We start from the raw sequence: 16,614 nt of genomic DNA on the forward strand, positions 1-16,614 counted from the left end.
CGTCTGCGATTCCTCCAATCACAGAAGACGCGACGCCCACATCCAGGCGTCCACAGGAGAAGTAATCGAGGAAGAACAGCGGCTCCGCTCCCTGAGCCAGAACATCATTCACACACATCGCCACCAGATCCTGTCCCAGAGTGCCGTGCAGGCCACACGCCTGAGCCACCTACACACACACACACACACACACACACACACAGATGATGATGATGATCTGGTGTCACTGAAGCATTGTGTCGGTTACACCCTAAACCAGAGACACACACACACACAGACAGACAGACAGACAGACAGACAGACACACACAGACAGACACAAGACACACAAACACGATGATGATCTGGTGTCCCTGAAGCATCGTGTCGGTTCACACACTACCTTCAGTTTAGTTCCCACTCCGTCTGCTCCAGACACCAGGATCGGGTCGATGAATCCTGCAGCTTTCAGATCGAAAAGCCCTGCGAACCCGCCGAGCTCCGCATTACACCCTGGACGCAGACACACACACACACACACACACACACACGCTGAAAATCACTGCTGAAGAAGTCTTTAGTAGCTAATAATTAATAACTTAATGACCCAACACTGATTTTGACATACACACTCTCACTTACACACACACACTCTCTCTCTCTCTCGCACACACACACTCTCTCTTTCTCACACACACACGCACACACTCTCTCTCTCACGCACACACACACAAATTCTCACACACACACACTCACACGCACACAAACTCACACACTCTCTCTCTCACGCACACACTCTCTCTCTCTCTCTCACGCACACACTCTCTCTCCTCACGCACACACTTTCTCTCACACGCACACACTCTCTCACCACACACAAACTGACCCAACACTGGCTGTGACACTCTCTCTCTCACGCACACACTCTCGTGCACATGCAAACTTTCACGCGCGCGCGCGCACACACACACACACACACACACACACACACACACACACACACACACACACACACACACACACACACACACACACACACACACACACACACACACACACACACACACACACTCTCTCTCTCTCACACACACACTCTCCACTCTCTCACACACACACACACTCTCTTGTGCACACTCTCTCTCTCTCTCTCACGCACTCTCTCACGCGCACACACTCACACGCGCACACACACTCACACGCGCACACACACTCACTCACACGCACACGCACACACACTCACACGCACACGCACACACACACACCACTTAAACAGTTGAGGTTAGTGATTTACCTAAAGTGAATAAACCTATATAACCATAACAAATCTCCTCTCACATCATAAACAAGTTCATAAGCGTATCACAGTAAATGTGCTTTTGTTTGTAGTTTGATTGACAAGCTGAAAGCATTGTTCTAATAACCGACAGCGTGTTGATTGACATCGTTTAGTGGCTTTGAACTCAGTACCTTCCTGTCAGAAGAGTAAACTACGAGTACAGACACGTCAATCAATCACTCAGTGAATGAGAGGAGACATCAACTAGCGGTTACAAAAATGGAAAAACACAATTACGAGGCTGTGTGAAACTGGCATAAAGCGATCTGTGATGCGATAAAGGTCTCAAGCGATCTGAGGAATCACCTGGTCGAGACGTGGCCTTGGCCAGAGGTTTGATCAAGTCCACGAGTCTGTTTCCAGCAGCGATGTCCACGCCACTGTCTTTATACGTCAGTCCTCTGTGGGATAAACACAACGGTCAGCTGACCTAAATCACCAAATCAAACTCTGTGTGATCAGTGCTGCTTATCTGCACAAAAACACACCACCATGATGCAATGATTGCACTGTTTAAACCATAAAGATTTCAGTTTAACAGGTATAGTTCACCCAAAAATGAAAATTTTGGGCTAATTGTGTTGATTTTCATTTTTGGATTAACTATCCCTTTAAATAAAGCTGAAAATAAATAAAATGCTATGGCCGACTAAACCTGAATATTTACGGTTAGTGATTCAAACAAACATAACTCTAAAAACATAGCTGTAATGTGCTAGTGATGCTTGATTTGCAGACAACACACACAAAAAAAAGTCCAGAATACTGTATGACTTTGTTTATTAGAAAAATGTATACAAATCACAGACATTACACTGATATTAGAACGGGTTACGGTGTGAACGCATTACAGTGTGAACGGGTTGCTGTGTGAAGGGGTTGCTGTGTGAACCGGTTGCGGTGTTTGTGAACGGGTTGCGGTGTTTGTGAACGGGTTACGTTGTGAACGGGTTACGGTGTGAACGGGTTACGGTGTGAACGGGTTACGGTGTGAACGGGTTACGGTGTGAACCGGTTACGGTGTGAACCGGTTGCGGTGTTTGTGAACCGGTTACGGTGTGTGTGTGAACGGGTTACGTTGTGAACGGGTTACGTTGTGAAAGGGTTACGTTGTGAACGGGTTACGTTGTGAACGGGTTACGTTGTGAACGGGTTACGGTGTGAACGGGTTACGGTGTGAACGGGTTACGGTGTGAACGGGTTACGGTGTGAACGGGTTACGGTGTGAACCAGTTGCGGTGTTTGTGAACGGGTTACGTTGTGAACGGGTTACGTTGTGAACGGGTTACGTTGTGAACGGGTTACGTTGTGAACGGGTTACGGTGTGAACGGGTTACGGTGTGAACCAGTTGCGGTGTTTGTGAACGGGTTACGTTGTGAACGGGTTACGTTGTGAACGGGTTACGGTGTGAACGGGTTACGGTGTGAACCAGTTGCGGTGTTTGTGAACCGGTTACGGTGTGTGTGTGAACGGGTTACGTTGTGAACGGGTTACGTTGTGAACGGGTTACGTTGTGAACGGGTTACGTTGTGAACGGGTTACGTTGTGAACGGGTTACGTTGTGAACGGGTTACGTTGTGAACGGGTTACGTTGTGAACGGGTTACGTTGTGAACGGGTTACGGTGTGAACCAGTTGCGTTGTTTGTGAACCGGTTACGGTGTGTGTGTGAACGGGTTACGTTGTGAACGGGTTACGTTGTGAACGGGTTACGTTGTGAACGGGTTACGTTGTGAACGGGTTACGTTGTGAACGGGTTACGGTGTGAACGGGTTACGGTGTGAACGGGTTACGGTGTGAACGGGTTACGGTGTGAACGGGTTACGGTGTGAACCAGTTGCGGTGTTTGTGAACGGGTTACGTTGTGAACGGGTTACGTTGTGAACGGGTTACGTTGTGAACGGGTTACGTTGTGAACGGGTTACGTTGTGAACGGGTTACGTTGTGAACGGGTTACGGTGTGAACGGGTTACGGTGTGAACGGGTTACGGTGTGAACCGGTTGCGGTGTTTGTGAACCGGTTACGGTGTGTGTGTGAACGGGTTACGTTGTGAGCGGGTTACGTTGTGAACGGGTTACGTTGTGAACGGGTTACGTTGTGAACGGGTTACGTTGTGAACGGGTTACGTTGTGAACGGGTTACGTTGTGAACGGGTTACGGTGTGAACCAGTTGCGTTGTTTGTGAACCGGTTACGGTGTGTGTGTGAACGGGTTACGTTGTGAACGGGTTACGTTGTGAACGGGTTACGTTGTGAACGGGTTACGTTGTGAACGGGTTACGTTGTGAACGGGTTACGTTGTGAACGGGTTACGTTGTGAACGGGTTACGGTGTGAACCGGTTGCGGTGTTTGTGAACCGGTTACGGTGTGTGTGTGAACGGGTTACGTTGTGAACGGGTTACGTTGTGAACGGGTTACGTTGTGAACGGGTTACGTTGTGAACGGGTTACGTTGTGAACGGGTTACGTTGTGAACGGGTTACGTTGTGAACGGGTTGCGGTGTGAACGGGTTGCGGTGTGAACCAGTTGCGGTGTTTGTGAACCGGTTACGGTGTGTGTGTGTGTGTGAACGGGTTACGGTGTGAACGGGTTACGGTGTGAACGGGTTACGGTGTGAACGGGTTACGGTGTGAACGGGTTACGGTGTGAACGGGTTACGGTGTGAACACACACCTGGTGCGGGTGAGGTACGTGATGGCGCGGTGGCCGATGTCGCGCCGGTACACGGCATCAGGGAAGCTGATCGCTGCCACGGCTTCATTGGCGCAGCGTAAGGCATTCTGAAGGGTGGGTCGGACTGCGGTCACAGTTAAGACACGCCCACCACTCGTAATAACTCCGCCCCCTTCCTTCAGCGCAGTGCCTGCATGGAACACCTGAACGCCCATCTCTGACACCCGGGACAAACCTAAAGAAAAGAGCACAGGATTCATTCATTTGACATCAAAACTGCCCTATCAAAGTCAGTCTCTACGTCTGAATATGCCTACTTCTATACTATATAGTACGGTAGAATAGTACTATAGAGGATTTATGAATGGAGGTGAAGCGACTCTGCTAAATCACATGAAAATGACGACATGGCGGATGTAGTAGTATGTTTTTTTTTCCCGCATTTCATTTCTACAACACACATTCATTCTATACTAGCCCCAAATTCATGGGACTCTTATTTTGAAATTTCTGTGCTTTACTACTACCAGCTGCTCATTCATAAAAATTAGGGAGATACAATATGCACTCAATAGTATAATATAATATATTACATGTCCCAGATAATAAAAGCCTGAAATACACTGGTACTCTTGTTTTAAAATGCTTATGCTTTATTACTTCCAGCTGCTCATTCATAAAAATAAGGGATATGCACTCCTACAACCATGTTTATTACAACAATGTTTACAATGTTTATATTGTTATATGTTGTAAAAGGTTGTAAGAGTACTACTTCCAGCTGCTCATTCACAAAAATGAGGGAGATACAATATGCAAAGCACAAATTTCAAAATAAGAGTCCCATGAATTTCGTGCTAGTATAATGTAGGACTTTTCATTTTAAACGTGTAAAATAAGATAAAATATAATATAATATAATATAATACAATAATAAAATAAAATAAAATAAATAAACGTGTCAGGTAACGCACCGGTGATCTCCAGACCCTTCTTATATGAGCCGGGATATCCTCCGCTGGCCATGACCACAGTGACGGCCACACCGTCCTCCAGCCACTGCACTGGACTCGAGCTCAGGTCCGACCGGAGCGTGTTCTTCAACACCTCATATAAATCAGACTTCAGCAACGGCATCAGGACCTGACAGAGACACACACACAGCCGAGCGACCACACAGATTCCAGTGGTTATTCATTGATTATTCGTTTCCCCTTCTGCTGTTAACACGACTGATCACTGAGTCTGAATCAGTGAATGATTCTGATTCTTTTGAGTCGGTTCGTTACAATGAATCGGTTGACTGGATTAACAAATCGGACTCTTTTTGTGAGGAACGGACAGATCAGACGGAGTAACTGAAGGAACTGCGCTTCAGTATTTTCAGTCAATTCCTCACAAAAAGAATAATTCCTCTTCAAAAGAGTTGTAATGCGTGCACAGGTCGCTTGGACTGCTGTTATGATGTTTTATGTTGTTTGTTTGTTTTTTTAACATTTTTTAGGCTTATCATTTATGAAAAAGTGCTACAAGCCTGCAAGGCATTTATACAAAATAATTGAGCGTTCCCCAAAAATGTCACAAGAAAGAAAAAAAAACACTGAAGTTGTAATTGATGTTTACCTGAACACCCTGTCATTATACCAACGGTATTATATTTCATACGGTGAGATTTCGCCTCAAGGATCAACAGACAGCAGCACATCAAACGTCCACAGAGCCAACTGATGCTCACCTGAGATACAACTTGCCAAAAGCATACGACTTACATGACTAAAATGTGCTATGAATCATCTCACCTGACACTCAGGGTCACCGAAGCGACAGTTGAACTCGAGGACTTTCGGTCCCTGTTTAGTCAACATCAGTCCGGCGTATAAAACACCTGAGAGGAAGACGAGAGAGATGAAGAATGATTGACGGAAAATAACGACAACATTCTGTTCCCGACTCAAGTTTCAATTCTGCAGAATGACTTCAGAAGACATGAAGTACAGCGCATTACACGTGTGGAACACTGTTCCGTCCCTCTTTAGTGTAATTACATGAAAAGTCTTCAAAATGTCTTCTTTTTATGCTTACATGCCATTTCTTTAAATGCTTAGCTTTATAAATCAAAGCTCTGTAGTTTAAAGGGGTGGTTGATTATGATTTGACTTTTCTAACTTTAGTTAGTGTGTAATGTTGCTGTTTGAGCATAAACAACATCTGCAAAGTTACGACGCTCAAAGTTCAGAGCAAAGGGAGATATTTGCTTTTATATCGATACAACAAACGGCTGGTAGAGACTACACCACATTCCTCCCGTTAGTGACATCACCAACCCTAAAATTTACATAAACCCCGCCCCCAGAACGCGATTTATAGATTATTAAGACAGAATATGCTAATCAATGACTAGAAGATAACTACACATCAGCTTCATAAATTCATCAACTAACCATTCAGAAATGTCCTGTTGCTTCTACATGTTGTCACTTCTTCTTGAGTCTCTCCATCATTGTCTGACTCCGGTTTGAACATAAAAGGCTAAACGTTTTTAAAATTTTCAGTGCATGTGTGTGTGAGGTAAAAGGACACGAGCTGTTGAAACTCCGCCCCCTGTGCCGGGAGCAGCAGCTCATTTGCATTTAAAGGAACAGACACAAAACGGTGTGTTTTTGCTCTCCCTCAAAAAGTGACGACTTTAACATGCGATATAAAAATATCTGTGGGGTATTTTGAGCTAAAACTTCACACACACACACTCTGGGGACATCAGAGACTTATTTTACATCTTGTGAAAAGGGCATTATACCACCGCTTTAAAACATGTAATGCAATGCAATGCAATATAATGATGATTGAGAGATAAAAACAAATAAATCTTCCTCAAAACCCTTATGATCATATTTGATACTCAAGATTTTTCTAAGAAATTATGTCTGGATAATCAAGTAAACCTGAGTTGATCAGTTGAAATATTACCAACAATATCAAAGTTATTCTGATGTTTACTTGATAAAAACATTGCAGATTTGAGGTAATCAGATAATCATAATAAGTTTTGATCATTTAAAGGCCTCCTAAACCGTGTGTCCAGTATGATTCAGTTAGGGTAAACCCTGTAATGAATTAACCCAAGGTTAAGGGTTATAGTTGTGTTAGCAGGGTTCCCACACCTCGGTTAACTTCAAACTCAATGACCTTTCCAGGTCCAATACCCTCAAATTCAAGGACTTAATGTGGGGACACATTTCAAGTGAGAGCAAGGTTGCATCGTGCTACCTTGTAAGAATAAATTGTTACAGTTTTCATGTCAAAAAATCTTTTTTTTTGCATTGATTTTTGGCCATATGATCTGATTCTATTTGTCGTATTTCTGTTTTGCATAAAACTGAAAATATTCTGTACATTCTATACTGCATTCTAAAATGATCTAATATTTACTTTAGCATGAAACGTTGAGTTAGCATCATAGTAGTTTCGAGCTTAACACTTAACGTAACGTGAAAATGCGCATAACTAACGTTCATCAAGCAAGCTAGTGCGCATAGGCCACGAAGTGTTGGCGGAGTCACACATTAGCGGACCGGAGGGAATAATCTGGAATTTTTTCCAGACAACTTCTTGACCAAAACAAATTCGAGCACTTTCAAGGACCTGTATCTGTGTGTGTTTATTTTCAAAAACTTTCCGGAGCCTTGACTTTTTTCCTTCTTCAGATTCACAAACTTTCAAGGACTTGAAGGACCCGTGGGAACGCTGTGTTAGTCTGTCTGTAACTCACCCACATACGGCGTTCCCTCGTCTCTCATGCCGTCCACGGTTTTCTGCAGAACGGCTCTCTTGATCTCCTGCAGCTCTTCCTCCGACACCTTCACACACATTCAACAGCTCCATCAACATATACATATACACATATATACACACACACACAAACATACATTTCTGAATAGATTTAGAATCATATATATATATTTTTTTTTTTTTCAAACAGAGATCATGATTCTGAACAGACAACTAAATGAAATTACATGTAATTTACTAGAGGTTCGGACAAAATGTACATAAAAAATATTTAATTTGAATTAATTAAACAAAATTGGTTTGAGTGAATGATTCAATGACTCATTACTGGATGAATCAGCATTTTTGAACAAATGACTTGAGTGAATGATTCAATGACTCACTCATAAATATTTATTTAATTACTGGATGAATCAGTGTTTTTGAACGGATCTCTTGAGTGAATGATTCAATGACTCACTCATAAATATTAGTTTCATTATTGGATGAATCAGTGTTTTTGAACGGATCTCTTGAGTGAATGATTCAATGACTCATTACTGGATGAATCAGCATTTTTGAACAAATGACTTGAGTGAATGATTCAATGACTCACTCATAAATATTTATTTAATTACTGGATGAATCAGTGTTTTTGAACGGATCTCTTGAGTGAATGATTCAATGACTCACTCATAAATATTAGTTTCATTATTGGATGAATCAGTGTTTTTGAACGGATCTCTTGAGTGAATGATTCAATGACTCATTACTGGATGAATCAGCATTTTTGAACAAATGACTTGAGTGAATGATTCAATGACTCACTCATAAATATTTATTTAATTACTGGATGAATCAGTGTTTTTGAACGGATCTCTTGAGTGAATGGAATGATTCAATGACTCACTCATAAATATTAGTTTCATTATTGGATGAATCAGTGTTTTTGAACGGATCTCTTGAGTGAATGATTCAATGACTCACTCATAAATACTTGTTTCATTACTGGATGAATCAGTTTTTTTGAACGTTTTTAAAAAATGTTTAGTCACTTGTCACCTCCTACTGGTGTAACGGTGTAATTGATACAATCGTTATTTAAAGCGTCAAGTTACTTTACCCTACCGTAGACGTCAGTGTTTATATTTCAACTCTAAACTCTTATCCCAGTACTTCTGTGATCATTTGAATTAATACAACGGTAATTGTGATATTGTGTAGTTGTTTTTGAATCCATCTAATAACTGCTCTTTCTGTGTCAGTGATAATGCAGATCTGAATCACTGTGATCACACTTGTCAAATGACCTATTATACCCTTTTACAAAGTCTTGATGTTGTTTCAGGCTCTAGTAGAACAGGTTTTCCTGCTTGAATGTTGATTATTCTCCTCATACTCTCCATTGTTGCGGCTCCTCTCTTCCCAGTCTGTCAGTAATGCTCTGTTTACTTCCTGTCTCTATGAAGCCCCTCCTTCTGAAAAGCACACTGTGCTCTGGTTGGTCGGCTGGAGCAGTGTGTTGTGATTGGTCGATTGCTTCGAGTGTGTTTGGGAAATGTCCCGCCCCTTTCCTTAATTCTTTATTTGTTTTATTAACGACATTTATACGACACTTTATTCAAAACAACAGCTCGTTCCGCGCGTCATACGTCATTACGTTATTTCTACGTCATTGCACATGCGTAGTCCTTTCAGTTTCGCAAGTGTTCACATGTTCTCTCGATCAGATTAGAAAAGGAATAAACCACCCGTTTCAATCCGATCGAAATTTAATTCTGAACGAGCTCAGTCGGATCGATTAAGGCGTTTACATGAGGGCTTTTCAGTCCGACTGAGCCGTCAATCTCATTACTAACTGATTATTTGGTTGCATGTAAACGTAGAAGTTGATATAGAGAATAACAGCCGCTGCAACAGCAACGTTACACACTAAAGACAGATGGAAAAAACGGCAGAATAGATCCAAACTGTTGTCATTCAGGCATAAGATCCCGTGGGTGTTTGAATCGAGACTGTGATCTTTTAAGGGTTAATCGCGCAGCTCTAGTACGAGATGTTGACCTGTGGTGTCGGGCAGTACGCGCCCATGCCGCCCGTGTTCGGGCCCTCGTCTCCATCCATCAGACGCTTGTGATCTTGAGCCGGCGGCATCGGTGACACTGTGACGCCGTCGCTGAAACACAAACACTGAGAACAGACAAAACGATTAGTGTGATCTGATCACCTCGTTAACACCAGGGCTTAAAGGGATAGTTCACCCAAAAATGAAAATTAGCCCATGATTTACTCGCCCTCAAGTCATTGAGTTTCTTCTTTCAGACAAATAAAATCAGAGTTATGTTATAAAATGGCCTGGCTCTTCCAAGCTTTATAATGACAGTGAATGGCCATTTCTGTTTTGAAGTCCATAAAAGTGCATCTATCCATCATAAAAGTGCATCTATCCATCATGAGTGCATCTATCCATGATAAAAGTGCATCTATCCATGATAAAAGTGCATCTATCCATGATAAAAGTGCATCTGTCCATCATAAAAGTGCATCTATCCATGATAAAAGTGCATCCATCCATGATAAAAGTGCATCTATCCATCATAAGTGCATCTATCCATCATAAAAGTGCATCTATCCATGATAAGTGCATCTATCCATCATAAAAGTGCATCTATCCATCATAAGTGCATCTATACATAATAAAAGTGCATCTATCCATCATAAAAGTGCATCTATCCATCATAAAAGTGCATCTGTCCATCATAAGTGCATCTATCCATGATAAAAGTGCATCCATCCATGATAAAAGTGCATCCATCCATGATAAAAGTGCATCTATCCATCATAAGTGCATCTATCCATCATAAAAGTGCATCTATCCATGATAAGTGCATCTATCCATCATAAAAGTGCATCTATCCATCATAAGTGCATCTATCCATGATAAAAGTGCATCCATCCATGATAAAAGTGCATCTAACCATCATAAAAGTGCATCTATCCATCATAAATGTGCATCTAACCATCATAAAAGTGCATCTATCCATCATAAAAGTGCTCCACCCGTCCCCGGGGGGTTTATAAAGGCTTTCTGAAGTGAAGCGATGCATTCTAATATTTAAAAATATCCATATTTAAAACTTTATCGACTAAAATAACTAGCTTCCGGCAGACGGTTGTACGCAACGATTTATGGCGAAAGAGTAACATTGAACTTGACGCACAACGTAATGTCTGACGGAAGCTAGTTATTTTAGCCGACATTTTATAATATAACTCTGATTGTGTTCGTCTGAAAGAAGAATTTCATAAACACCTACAGTAGGATGACTGAGAAATCATGGGCTAATTTTCATTTTTGGGTGAACTATCCCTTTAAACAGGAAGTACTTACAGACACTTCCTCTCCTTCCAGCAACTCCTCCACCACCACAGTCTCACCAGCAGAACCAAACGCCTTCTCCTGAAACGTCAAGAAATTAATACTTTTTTAGCATTTAATGTGTCAAATAATGTAACAAAAGATTCCATTTCAAATAAATGCTGTTCTTTTGAACTTTATATTCATCAAAGAATCCTGACAAATAAAACGCATCAGTTTCCACAAAAAATTAAACTGTTTTCTACATTGATAATTACCAGAAATGTTTCTTGAGCAGCAAATCATCATATTAGAATGATTTCTGAAGGATCATGTGACACTGAAGACTGGAGTAATGATGCTGAACATTCAGCTTTGATCACAGGATATAAATTACACTTTACTATATATTCACATAGAAAACAGCTGATTTACATTATAATAATATTTCACTATTTTACTGTATTTTTCAAAAACATTAAATATCTTAATCAAGCCAAAAATACATAACATTTATATAAACAAAATTGTTACTTGTATACAAATTACTACACATTCTGTTACGTTAGACCTGTATATTTAAGGATTTACACAGCAGTAAATTCTAATGCATTATTTTGATTTGACTAAAATCCTCACACTATTTTCGACCAGCTCACGTTTTAAATCAGGGAATTATTGTGAAATAACTGTGAAACATCCAAGGACTCTTTCAACAAGAGACAAACAGATCCTGTGCCAATATATAATCACCAGCTATCGACTGACCTTCATGATGTCCAGAACCGCCTGACAGGCCTCGTCTTTATCGCGAGCGACTACGACACCCTTCCCAGCAGCCAAACCGCTGGCCTTCACCACCAGAGCGGGAAACTCTGCGCTGAACACACACAGCAACAACACACACCATCTCTACTGAACTGTACAAGAGTGTGATGTGATGTTTTTAGATAAATCATAAAACCAGCATGAAATCAAAATGTCAAAAATTCCTTTTTTTTTTATGGAATAATGCTAACATGATTAGCATGTTACTAGCATAATGCTAACACGATTAACATGTTGCTAACAACAAACTAACCATGTTAACAATGATAAACATAAGCATCTTGATTAAAACATGTTAGCAACATGCTAATTGTGTTAGCATAATGCTAACAACATGTTTTAATCAAGTTAACATAATGCAAGCAAATGCTAATTGAGTTAACATTATGTTAACAATATGCTAATCGTGTTAACATCTTGTTAAAAACAAGATAACTACATGTTAATTTGGTTAACAACACTAATCATGTTAGCAAAACACGCTAATTGTGTTAACATCATGCTAGTAACAAGCTAACCATGTAAACATCATGCAAGAAACATGCTAATCGTGTTAGCATTATATTAACCACATGCTATTTATATTAGTATCATGCTAGCAACAAAATGCTAACCGCGTTAACATATTCCTAAAACATGATAAAAAATTTTTATTAGGTTAAAGTCCTGTCAACATCATGCAATTCATGTTAGCATCATGCTAATCATGTTATCAACACGTTAATTGTGTTAGCATCATGTTTGAAACAAGCTAAACATGTTAACATCATGTTAATCATGTTAACATCATGTTAACCATGTTGACACCATGCAAAAACAAGTTTTTTGCGTTTCACTCGGATATACGGCATAAGGGAAGAAAAGGCTAGCGCAACTTACATTACATGCCGACTTTAAAATTTGCAGTTATTGCTCCCACAGAAGATTGTTTTTTAATCATATTTTGTGCAACTCTCAACGTATGTTGTAGATGTTTACCCTCGGATGTATTCGCAGGCCTCCTGCGGGTCGGTGAAGGAGCTCCAGCGGGCGGTGGGAATGTTGTGACGGTCCATGAAGGACTTGGAGAAACTCTTACTGGCTTCCAGCTGCGCAGCCTTCGCCGACGGGCCGAAACACGACACGCCGGCGGCCGTCAGATCGTCCACGATGCCTAAGACAGACTCCTTCAGTCATCAAGAGCACAACATCTGGAGAGTGCCACATGTGCGCACAAACAACTGCTAGAACATGCATGTTTAAGTGCTAAAAAACGCTAAATTATTAAACCATGATTCAAAACAAGTCAAAATGTGTTAGCATCATGCTAACAACATCTAGTGAGGCATTAAAACATGATAGCATTATGTTAACAACAAACATATTAGCATCTTGCTTAAAACATGTTAACAACATGCTATTTGTGTTAGCATGATGCTAGACATGCTAACCATGTTACATGCAAATTGCATTGTTAACATGCTAATCGAGTTAAAATCATACTAGCAACATGCTAATTGTGTTAACAATGCTAACAACATTCTAATCATGTTAGCACTATACTAGTAGCATTATCATCTTGTTAGCATTATACTAGCAACATGTTAATTGTTTTAACATCATACTAGCAACATGCTAATCATGTTAGCATCATACTATCAAACATGCTAATCATGTAAGCATCATACTAGCACCGTGTTAATCGTGTTAACATCATGCTAATGTAATTTTATGAATAAAATAAAACAATGATGAAGGGTTTTACCAGCAGCCAGAGGAACTTCTGGACCAACAACCACGAGTCCCACGCTATGATCCTTACAATACTGCGCTAAAATACAGTGATTGTTCACAGACACCTCTAGAAAAAAAAAAAAGCTTAAATATTATAAATTATTATAACACGCCTTCAAGCAGACACAAAGTTTGCATAATTGCAAGTTAATGCATAAAAAAAAAAAATTCAATGCATGTTGTGATTACGTGTAGCATGATACTTTTAATTTGTAAGTACTCAACTAATCGGTTACTCATTGATTCTCTATGCGCATTTTAATCATTTACCGTATTTTCCGCACTATAAGGCGCACTTAAAAGCCTTTATTTTTTTCAAAAAACGACAGTGCGCCTTATAATCCGGAGCGCCTTATATATGGATCTGGCGCCTTATGTTAACGTCTGTTAAACAACCGCTGACTTAAACCTTGTTTATACTTTCGCCTGACACCGGAGCGCGAGCCTCCGCTGACTGCGCGCGCAACTCCCCAAACAGACGAGGCATTTATACTTGACGCAACTGTTTTGTTTTAGACTGAACACCAGACCATATAACTGATTTAGACGCGCAAACTGGGTGCCGGTGTGATGAGATGTACTACTAATATCCGTCTGCTCGGGCAGATTCGGCTCAAAGTCATGCATCTTCGGATTCAGAGGCGCGCGCGCTGTTAAGCCGAATCTGCCTGAGCAGACGGATATTATTTTTTTTATTAACTTCGCGCTCATGCGGACGCGTCGAGTATAAACAAGGTATCTTGGTTTACATTTGGACTTTGGATGTGATCTTAGGCTTGAAAAGGTTGGTGACCACTGCATAACGCAAACCCAGTCAAACGTTTGACTGCAGTATCTTCTATTCTATGCGCCTTATAATCCGGTGCGCCCTATATATGAAAACAGTTCTAAAATAGGCCATTCATTGAAGGTGCGCCTTATAATCCGGTGCGCCTTATAGTGCGGAAAATACGGTATATTATATATAAATGTAAACATTTTATATATAAATAACACATTTTTCTTAAATGTATACATGCATGTGTGTGTATTTATATATTCAACATAATTATACACAGTACACACACATATATTATGTAAACACAAACTTTTGTTTTGGAATGCGATTAATCGCGATTAATCGTTTCCCAGCACTGCTTTTTTTCAATGCATGTTGTTCTTTTAGAAAAGTGTTGGTTGTTAAACCTCCAAGTGAGCCGTAGCCAAACAATTCTGAATAAAACACAATCCATTATCATGAAAGCTTGTGTTTTTAATTCATCACGTCTCACCCGAGTTGCAGATCTTGCCATTGTTGGCAGTGCCGGCGTTCCCAGGAGCCACGAGGACCTGCTGAACGAGAGGGGACTGCGCTAACTTCCACGCTAGTGCGTGTTCGCGACCGCCACCGCCAACCACCAGCACCCGCTCCGCCATGACCTCTGACCTGTACGATCACATGACCTCAACATAAACACATGCAATGATCTCATATACGACTACTGGCATCAATATGAGGAGTTGGACTAGTGTCAAAAATTAATAAATAAATGTATTTATTTAACAAAAACAAACAAAAAACATTTCTATAAACGTAATAGTTTTAAAAAATATATTTTTTAAGACTTTACAAAAATCTCCCTTTAATTAGTGTTTAATTAATCTTGTGCAAAACATTATGAGACCTTAGACTCAACTCTGCCATTTACTTAGTTATAGAGTCGAAAAATAAAGTAAATAATTGAATATTAGTTGTGTTAATTAGTGTTTAATTATTACAAAATCTGGTTCTCAATGATTGGCATAATTATGAGAAATTGTGCCATTTAATTGAGTTAGTGTCAAAAAATACTAAAATAAAATAAATTCATTTGAAAGAATTAAATAATACATATTTTAATAAATAATGAACAAGACTACAGTAACATCCCTTTCATTAGTGTTTAATTAATGCAACATATTATGCAAAACTACTGGAATAATTATGAGACCTTAGACTCAACTCTGCCATTCATTTATTTATAGTGTCAAAAAAAAAAAAAAAGAATATTAATTATTATTAGTATATAATTGAATAAATTAATAAAACACCATAATTAAATTAAATAATTTTTACCAGTATTTTAAACCAATAAATAATTGGAAACACTTTACAGTAAGGTCCTTTTAGGTAGTTAATTCATGCATTAACTAACAATGAGCAACATTATTTATAGTTAATAAACAACAACAACTGATTGTTAGTTAATGTTAGCTCAGGTTCATTAAATAATATGAACAGATACAACATTTGATTTGAATAATGTATTAGTAAATGGTGAGTTTAACATCATTGTATTGTTCATTGATAGTTCACGGTCACTAATATAGTTAACAAATAGTGTATTTATTTATCAAACGATTTAATTAAAAACTGTGTGCAGCAGATTTTTGCACACAGTTATTGGCGGAAACCGGTAATCTCTGATATATTAGTCGTCACTATCTCACAAAATGTCACTATCTGCATCATGCATGCCATATAGTTTTTAATATCATCTAAAGAGGCGGTTTGATTGCATGAAGGGTTTGACCTATAGGATGCACTGATGCGAGTTTGATCTCATCTCCTGCCATTGACCTTTCAGTGCTGATGCCAGACCTTAAATCCCAGAAGACATTAACATCACAAACACTGTAACACTAGTGTGCATTAGTGCAAAAAAAAAAAAAAAACATTCACTGCAAAACATTACATTAGCATGGAAAATACAATCACTTACCTTTGAAAACAAAACTTTAAGTTGAACTTTGGCCTCAAAACCCACTGACACAATTCCTCGGTTGAGCAAGAGTGGATGTGGATAACTGATGATCACAAATCAATTAAACACACAATCACTGGGAGAATGTTAACAAGCATCACATGAATGACTCGCAT

At 39.9% G+C, this 16,614-nt stretch overlaps 1 protein-coding gene across 2 annotated transcripts in view; it reads right to left on the reverse strand.

Annotated features, from left to right (window-relative positions):
- Positions 1 to 16,614, reverse strand: part of gart (phosphoribosylglycinamide formyltransferase) — a 32,140-nt gene that overhangs the window by 14,493 nt on the left and 1,033 nt on the right. The window contains exons 2-15 of one of the 2 annotated variants that reach the window (XM_084395745.1): positions 16,457 to 16,541; positions 14,987 to 15,141; positions 13,687 to 13,782; positions 12,921 to 13,095; positions 11,883 to 11,994; positions 11,148 to 11,216; positions 9,821 to 9,946; positions 7,758 to 7,845; positions 5,788 to 5,873; positions 4,963 to 5,131; positions 3,989 to 4,223; positions 1,621 to 1,715; positions 382 to 491; positions 1 to 169 (exon numbers count right to left, since the gene is read on the reverse strand). The exon at positions 1 to 169 is cut by the window's left edge and continues 30 nt beyond it. In XM_084395745.1, coding sequence (XP_084251871.1) covers positions 1 to 169; positions 382 to 491; positions 1,621 to 1,715; positions 3,989 to 4,223; positions 4,963 to 5,131; positions 5,788 to 5,873; positions 7,758 to 7,845; positions 9,821 to 9,946; positions 11,148 to 11,216; positions 11,883 to 11,994; positions 12,921 to 13,095; positions 13,687 to 13,782; positions 14,987 to 15,131 — 1,675 coding nt within the window. In that variant the 5' untranslated portion in view covers positions 15,132 to 15,141; positions 16,457 to 16,541. The remainder of the gene's footprint in view (positions 170 to 381; positions 492 to 1,620; positions 1,716 to 3,988; positions 4,224 to 4,962; positions 5,132 to 5,787; positions 5,874 to 7,757; positions 7,846 to 9,820; positions 9,947 to 11,147; positions 11,217 to 11,882; positions 11,995 to 12,920; positions 13,096 to 13,686; positions 13,783 to 14,986; positions 15,142 to 16,456; positions 16,542 to 16,614) is intronic. The other variant, XM_084395746.1, reaches the window with a different exon arrangement.

This window comes from Rutilus rutilus, assembly GCF_951802725.1.
Source record: "Rutilus rutilus genome assembly, chromosome: 2".
Classification (NCBI taxonomy): Eukaryota; Metazoa; Chordata; class Actinopteri; order Cypriniformes; family Leuciscidae; genus Rutilus; species Rutilus rutilus.